Source organism: Coffea arabica, chromosome 3e (genome assembly GCF_036785885.1).
Source record: "Coffea arabica cultivar ET-39 chromosome 3e, Coffea Arabica ET-39 HiFi, whole genome shotgun sequence".
Classification (NCBI taxonomy): domain Eukaryota; kingdom Viridiplantae; phylum Streptophyta; class Magnoliopsida; order Gentianales; family Rubiaceae; genus Coffea; species Coffea arabica.
Genome location: NC_092315.1, coordinates 5747194 through 5755378, shown reverse-complemented (window position 1 = coordinate 5755378; position 8185 = coordinate 5747194). Strand labels below are relative to the sequence as shown.

Here is an 8185-nt window from a genome sequence, read left to right as displayed (position 1 = left end):
GAAAAAATTTCTATAATTTTCGTGAATACTTAATGATCCTTTTATCTGTATACTTATCTTATATACATATTGCATCCTTAAAAGTACAAGTAGTGTAGATTTTTTTTGGAAAAATTTCCCGAAAGCACAATCCAAACGGGGTATTAATTTTCAGCAAGGTTCTTATGCAATTTTCCAAAACTTCCAAGGTACGAGCGCATTCCTTTTGTTGCAAGGTTGTGAGGAGCAGGGAAACAGAAACAAACGGTGAAGAGGCAAAAGAAACAGAGTCCTGTGGGAGTCAATTGAAGGGGTTGATGATGGAAATTAAGATGGCTAAGCTTCAAGCATGCTACAATTGTTGTCTGCTTATTCAACTTGCTCACTGCCCATTTCTTGCTTCAGGGATTCCTCTCTGCTTCTTCATTTGGCCAGTTCTCTTCTTCTCACCAACCCAATTCAGGTTCCTCTTTCTCTCCAATATTTTCATTTTATTGGTGGATTCTACTGTTTCTTCCTAAATTCAACTTGTGGGCTTCCGGAATAAGTCTGATATAAGATTGCTAAATCTTGAATTAAGATTTCAGTATACTTAATTTGGGTTTATGATGCTAATCTGCGGTTTTCAAGATTGTTAAGTGATAATTTCTGGGATTATGATCAATTGATGGACTGGGTAGAGAATATCAACTTCTTTTGAGTGGTTGGTAATGGGAAAAGGGCTTTAAAAAGATGCAGATTTACAGCTTGTTTTTGTGTCCGCTACTGTTTTGATGAATTTGCTGCCAATGACTAGTGAGTATGGTGTCTTGCGTTTTCATGATTAATCGTAGCTCTTCAATTGTGAGAAAACATTTCTTTTTAAGGGAATAAGATTTGAGTAGCTCTGCTTTTTGGAGCAGCTTTTGAGTCGGTGAGGGAATCTTTTGAAAGCTGGTAAAACAGTTTCTAGCCCATCACCTGTAGGAATTGGGAAGAATAAAATCCATTGAGAGGATATTGATAGAATAGGTAAGAAATTTTGGTGGAAACAACCCTTTGCTGGATGTAGCTATGTGGCTTATATAACTTGTAGATAATTGTAATGTAGCATCCAATCATCATTTCTGAACCAAGATTGAAGCTGTTTTAGACTTTAGGATAAATGAATACATCTTATCCTCATATTTTGTTTAGTAGCATTACTTTGTCTGGAAATAGTTATTTATGTTGATGCTCTTTGAAAATTTTCGTTATTTTCTTGGTACTTATCTCATTTTATGGACTGCTATCTTGCTTATTCAGTAATACATTTCTCTATCCTAAAAATGCAGTTTTACTTAGGCACATGAAGGAATCTGAGGAGGTACGCCGTGCCATGATACCTTTGGATTTTATCAAAAGAGTGAGTACCAATTCTTTGACTTCTATTACCATATTGTATTGCCAGTTGTGACAATTTATTTAAGTACTGGTGTCCAGAAGATGTGAGAAATAAATTTATCGCTTAAACTCTTCCGTCGCTTTATATGGGGGTTGTATTATTTGTCTCCATCCTTTAATCCCTTTCCCATTTCGCAAAAAGCCCCTTTCCTCACTTCACTCGCTCTTTCACTCCTCACCTCGACGAAAACAAACTCATACACCTCTGCAAAAACCTACCACCTCCCACCATCACCATTTCCTAAAAATCTCTTTACATGAATTTCATGAGCTAACAAAACCCATCTCACCAAACTACCTCACTACCCAAAAGCTGTCAAAAAAAAAAAACTCATCTTTTGCTTGATTTTTCCACTAGCAAAAAGGTGAAAAAAGAAAAGGAAAAAAACATGGGTTCTCTTATCCCAATTGAAGACTTGGATCTCCGTCTTGGACCGTCTTCTTCAATTTCTGCTTCCATCCGAGACCCTCTTGCACCATCTTCCTCAATTTCTGCTTCCATTCCAAACCCTTTAATTATCCCCAGAAAAGAACCCACACTTGAACCTCTTGATGAACTTTTGGATGAACCCCCAGTAGCCCATTATCAAACGCCTTTGCCATTTTACGTAAACCCTCCAAGCAACCTTAATTCCAGCTCAACTTTCACCATAACCCCATCTCCAACCATCCCCATTACACCCGCTACCCCTAGCGCTACTGCCAACAACCAAGAACCCGTACCTTCTTCCTTCAATGATTCGTTGAATGTTTATTCGGAATTTTATCGTCTTACAGGGCTTTTTGGCAACGCTTTTGCTGAAGGAGAAGAAAGGAATGGAGAGGTTGCTGAATTTGAGGACTCTGAAATCCCGAGAGCAATTCTGCCTTTAAATTCTGAGAATGAGAACCAGCTGTTGAACGCTGTGGTTTCGCGGAGGAAATATTCTCAGAGGTCAGCGAAGTTAGTCCGCGTGACGGATCTTAGTGTGGATGATTTGCAGTATTTTAGGAATTTAGTGAGAAGGACGAGAATGCTTTATGATGCGATTCGTGTTTTGGCTATCGCGGAGGATGAAAAACATAGGGGGGATTTGGTTCCTCATAGGAGGACTAGAGGGGACTTAAAAGCAGCTGCATTGTTGAAGCAACGTGGGTTGTGGTTAAATTGTGATAGAAGGATTGTGGGCACAATCCCTGGCGTGGAGATTGGGGATTTGTTTTTTTTCAGGATGGAATTATGTGTAATTGGATTACATGGGCGGGCTCGGGCTGGCATTGATTATCTGTCAGCAAGTCAGGGCTCAAATGGAGAGCCTATAGCAACAAGTGTGATTGTTTCAGGAGGCTACGAGGATGATGTAGACACTGGAGATGAGATAATTTACACTGGACATGGTGGACAGGACAAGCAGAACAGGCAATGTACGAATCAGAAGCTGGAATGTGGGAATTTGGCACTGGAGAGGAGCATGTACTATGGCATTGAGGTAAGGGTAATTCGTGGTTTTAAATATGAGGGCAGTGTTAGTGGTAAAGTTTATGTTTATGATGGTTTATATAGGGTTGTTACTTGTTGGTTTGATGTGGGGAAATCAGGGTTTGGGGTTTTTAAGTATAAGCTTGCTAGAATTGAGAATCAACCGGAAATGGGTAGCTCTATTCTCAGGTTTGCGCAGACTCTTAGGACTAGGCCGTTAGAGGCAAGGCCAAAAGGGTATGTTAGTCTTGACTTGTCAATGAAGAACGAGAAGGTGCCTGTTTTTCTGTTTAATGACGTGGATAATAATAATGCACCTGTCTTTTATGAGTATCTTCTGTCAACTGTCTTCCCGCTCCATGTATACAAGCATGGCAAGAATGGGACAGGGTGCGATTGTGTGGGTGATTGTTTTGATGGTTGCTTTTGTGCTGTGAAAAATGGAGGCGATTTTGCATATGAAGAAAATGGGATTTTGTTGAAGGGAAAGCCAGTAATCTTTGAATGTGGGCCAGATTGTCGTTGTCCTGCAACATGTCGGAATCGGGTGAGCCAGAGAGGTGTTAGGAATAGATTGGAAGTTTTTAGGTCCAGGAAGACTGGCTGGGGAGTTAGATCGTTGGATTTGATCCAGGCTGGTGCATTTATTTGTGAATTCGCAGGAATTGTTCTTACGCGCGAGCAAGCTCAGATTTTCACCATGAATGGAGACAGCTTGGTTTATCCTAGTCGCTTTCCTGATAGGTGGGCCGAGTGGGGAGACTTAACTGATATATTTCCTGATTATAAGCGTCCAGAATATCCATCAATTCCTCCACTGGACTTTGCAATGGATGTATCAAGACTGAGGAACGTAGCCTGTTACATAAGCCACAACTCGAATCCAAATGCTTTGGTACAGCCAGTACTCTATGATCATGATAATGTCTCTTTCCCTCACCTCATGTTGTTTGCGATGGAGAACATTCCTCCTTTAAGGGAAATTAGCCTCGATTATGGGATCGCTGATGAGTGGACAGGAAAACTTCCCATGTACGATAAGTAATTGGATTCGGTGTCTGTTTCTTTAGGATGCGGGGCCACCATTTGAAGCCATAATGCACTAAGGTACACTCATTTTTGTCAGTAGTAGTTTTTGTGTTTCCTCTGAACTCTGAAGAATTATGGGTTGTATGACTTATTTTCACTTACTAAAGTTTCTATGACTTCTTGTACTTAAATGTTCTGGGAGAACTTTAATGTATCTCTAGATACTGCTTATGACCTTTTGATTTGTCATTTCTTTACAAATCTAATGTGGATACTTCTGCATTAAATTTACATATGCAGGGGCCCTTTTCTCGCTACCATGCGTTTCTGTGATGCATCTTCTGGTTTTTGGTTTTCCGGTTGAGTGGGAAAGGGAATTTACTTGTTGTAGTTGATATTGTGGTCTTATTCTCATCTAGTTTAGCTACTTTACAGATACTTTCATCAAGCTATTTAATATGGAAAGCTTGTTTTTTGTTTGAAAATATTAAAAGCTAAACTCTAACAATGATTGCAGCTTGAAAACTATTTCTCAGAATCAGCTTCTTCCAAAAGCAAGTGAAAGCACCTCAACACAACTTTTTGTTTGTGAAGAAGTTACATTTCAGTTTATAATTTGCTTTTAATTCTTTTATGTTATTTGTGGGGAATGATTACAATTTTTTGACTCTGGGTTAGTAAGTTGTAGTTATTTCAGAAATTTGAGTGTTGCGGTTGGGGTTGACTGCTATTTGTCAGTTGTGCATAATTTAATACTTCAGTAATTGCTGTTGTAGGATAAGATGGTGCTAAAGTCCCCCCAGTTCATACAGGCTCGACAATTTTGATGCAAACTCTTAAGGTTATGGTTATGGAAACCAGCAACCCTGTAGTGTTGCCTCTTGTATAGTGTTGTAAGCTATTGAAGTTTGTGTTCGCCATATTTCTGTCGTCCTAAAATGTTGAATGAAGAAATGGCTGAGATGTTAATTCTTCTTTAAAGTGCCTAAATAAAAAGAAGGTTGCTAAGACAAGGCAATCAAACATTGAAACTTGTTGATTGTCTAGGAACACGAATAAGGGTATTCAAAATTGTACTGAACAATTAGCATGCTCTAGTACAAGTAATGCCGGAATGTGGATTTTTAGGGAAAGATAGCAACATATGGAACCTGTGGGGCAAATTACAAAAGTTTGCAAGGCAAGAGTAACATTTGCAAAAACTTATACTTGGATAAACATGCATGTACTTAGGTTGAAATTCTGAGCAGGATCTCTTTCTAGTATATCATCATATGATGGGAGTGAGGTGGCCTGTGTGGCAAAGGCCAACCAACCAGATAGAGACCGGCAGCAGAAATGACTCCATACTGTGGAAAATAAGCCCAAATGAACAAAGTCATTCAGATCTCAGAACAAAAAGTCCAAATTGAGTCAATGACTTCTTTACTGCAGTGTACTTTAGATTATGTCATTGTAGCCCTCCTTAGATCCCCTGTCCGATGCTTTATCACAACCCTCTTTGGAGTGGTAATGAGATCTCCATACGCTAACCTTGGATGACCATACAAGAATGGAGAAAACTACTTGCTCATTTCAACTCTTCTGCATATGTATAGCATATATGAAAGCACAACTGGGTGTAAACAAAAAGGTATCATAAGTCCTCGTTGACAATGTGGAATGGTAGTTCTTAGTTGATCTTTTCTTTTTCTTTTTCTTTTTCCTTTTTCTTCCAAAAGTTGTCCAGTTGTATTGCATTGACCACCCTAAATATATTGGCAACTTAAATAAGTAAAAGATACATCACATGGCTAATTTTCCCAAGTTGTGGAACCTCTAAAGAATCTCTATAGTTAGTTACCCTCAAATCATTGTTCCTTTCTTAAAACAGGATTTGATTTCCATCAGCATTGCCACTTCCTTCTTGTTCCTTCCCTTCTCAATTTTTTATAAAATATTTACTTAAGAAATGAAAAGAAGATCTATGGTGGAGCTTTCAAGAATCTCATATTGGCTTTGGTAAAGCTAATAACGGAGATTCTTTAAAGATCCATGAAGTTGTGGACGGTGTTGCATGTTGCTTGAAGCATATGCAGACCAACATATGCTTATCAAAGTCATTTAAACAAACAGAAAGTGGCTGCAAGATCTTCTGCAGAATTTGGTATTGAATTAAACTAAACTGTACTTTGTCACTTCAAGTTTGCATTTACTTGAAATATTAACTTCCTGAGGCCTATCGAAAGTGTTTATTTGATTGTAGTTGCATTATTTGCTAAGTTCTGATATGTTTTTATTTAATCTAGCTGAACTGCTAGGGAAGAAGTAGTTCCCGATTTGCTGAAAGTGTTGAGGTTAACCTGAATTTCTCCCCTTTAAATTTGGTTACCTTATCACTAATTTCGCTTGAACTTGAGGCTTGACGTTTTGTTGCAACAGTGACTTGGCAGTTGGCTTTGGGTTCTCAAAAAGGTCACAAGTTTAACTCTGGATAATAAATGTTTAAAGTCGGGGTAACTATCACTAATGCTGCTTTTACATATGTAGTTGACCTTTGGAAATAATGTGATCTTCTAAAAAAAGTGCTTTGTTGGCTAAGATTCTTGCAGTTATGATAGAACACTATGTTGCTAAATATGTGATTGCCCAGATAGACAATTGAATGGTCAGCCTAACTTTGATGGTTCTTGCAATTATGATAGAACATTGTGTTGCTAAATATGTGATTGCCCAGATAGACAATTGAATGGTCAGCCTAACTTTGATGATTAAAACTAGGCTTTGCATCATGAACATTTATGAGTCTGATTTCTGCTTGTTCTTCATGAGCAGATGATGATTTTTCTTTTTCAGTGTGACTGATCAATGTTCAATTCTGAAGTGGTCTTCCTCAATGTTATTGTTCTTACTTTTTGGGTCTCTCTTGGTTGAGCTCTTCTGTTAGTACAGTACATGGTTTGTCCTAATGCTTATAATTAGTTTAACCATGGCTTATGACAATGGAAAGTATGGGTTCTTTCTAATGCAAGTTGTTTATACTTTCTACTGTGCAAATAAATGTACCTGTAATTAGATTATTTTGCAATTTTGATGGTTCTCTACTCTACTGACTTTCTTGCACCTCTGTTTCTTTCTTGCAATTTTGATGCCCTTGGCTTTTCTTGCGTATCACGCAGGTGTTAGTTTTGTCTTGAAATGATACTCTTCATTGAAGATTTTTATTTCTTAGTAATTTCACTATGAATACCAAATGGGCCCTTTAGTGTTTGTTGGATTTTGTGGTTGTATATTTATGCCGTTCCACTCTACATATGAGATAAATAGTTACCGAGCGTACAGTAGATAAATATGTTATTGAAAAATAAGTTTGGGCATAATTTCTGTCTGCTGATGCTTTCTTTTTTGGCTTGCAGATGGAATTTTACCATGTAAAAGCAACAGTACTGTAACTTGTTTTGTGTACCAGGGTTCCGACCGGCACAAGCATCTTCATTGCTGTTATCCTGAACTGTGTTGAGAATGTTGACTTCTCCTTAACTCCTGTCGCTTGCTGTTTTTGAATCTGCAAATTATTGCATAGGGTATGAATACTATGAAGAAATATGATTAAACAGATCTCCTGTTGGGGTTGACTGCTGCAAGGGGTATTTTGCTGCCTTTAGAGGGGGCCTTTTGCACTAGCATATCTTGCCAAAGGGTGTGCTGGCTGATAAATATTTTGCATGACTTTTTAGATTGGATGCATGGGATGTCTTTACAGATACTGTAATGGCTGTACCGTGGGTTTTTAATTTTTTGTTTATTCCTATAAATGAAAGATGTTGATGACTCTTTGGATTTCAGATTGCTAGTAAGTTCTGGCAGCATTCAATGCTGTTTCATTGGTTATTTGCTTGCAAAAGCTGCTTGGATGACAGTGAAATGAAATCTGTAGTTCTGGTTTCTCTTCATCTCATCATCTACCCCCTGAGAAATTCTACATATGCTAGTAACTTGTCCTTTCGATTGGAATGAAAACTTCCTCTTACGTTAAATGAACACTTCCTCTTGTACCCAATTGGCTCACCCATGCTTTCATCCTTTGCGACAATCCGCTATCAACCACTATCTTTTTTTTTTTTTCGTTCTGGTCTTCTGAAAAGGTTTCGCTGTAATACGAGGGACTAAGTTCGAAGTGAAAAATTGCCAGAAACTATGTGTTGTCTTACCAAATTAAAAATAAGAGGCTGATAGTCTTGGGTGGAATAAGATGCATTTGGTGCTATAGTTATATAGTAGAAATTTAATTACAAAAATCCACAAATTCAAAAAGGG

At 38.1% G+C, this 8185-nt stretch overlaps 2 protein-coding genes across 3 annotated transcripts; both read left to right on the top strand.

The window, feature by feature from the left end:
* The first annotated feature begins 70 nt into the window (after positions 1–70).
* LOC113736235 (histone-lysine N-methyltransferase family member SUVH2-like) lies at positions 71–7821 on the top strand. 2 transcript variants are annotated; one of them, XM_072084573.1, is made up of 4 exons: positions 71–442; positions 1293–1363; positions 2179–3967; positions 7338–7821. In XM_072084573.1, exon 3 carries the CDS (start codon positions 2415–2417, stop codon positions 3903–3905), a length of 1491 nt encoding a protein of 496 aa, XP_071940674.1. In that variant the 5' UTR covers positions 71–442; positions 1293–1363; positions 2179–2414; the 3' UTR covers positions 3906–3967; positions 7338–7821. The 2 variants fall into 2 exon arrangements, with proteins under 2 accessions (XP_071940674.1, XP_071940673.1); XM_072084572.1 differs by having other exon boundaries at positions 72–442; positions 7285–7821.
* Positions 1791–2400, top strand: LOC140038789 (uncharacterized). Its single transcript, XM_072084063.1, has 2 exons — positions 1791–2335; positions 2385–2400. The coding sequence occupies exons 1-2, from the start codon at positions 1791–1793 to the stop codon at positions 2398–2400; spliced, it is 561 nt and encodes a 186-aa protein (XP_071940164.1).
* Positions 7822–8185: the final 364 nt, after the last annotated feature.

What these genes read in the sequence shown, in the direction of transcription:
- LOC140038789 (XM_072084063.1), top strand. Translation starts at nt 1,791, where the DNA reads ATGGGTTCTCTTATCCCAATTGAAGACTTGGATCTCCGTCTTGGACCG.
- LOC113736235 (XM_072084573.1), top strand. Translation starts at nt 2,415, where the DNA reads ATGCTTTATGATGCGATTCGTGTTTTGGCTATCGCGGAGGATGAAAAA.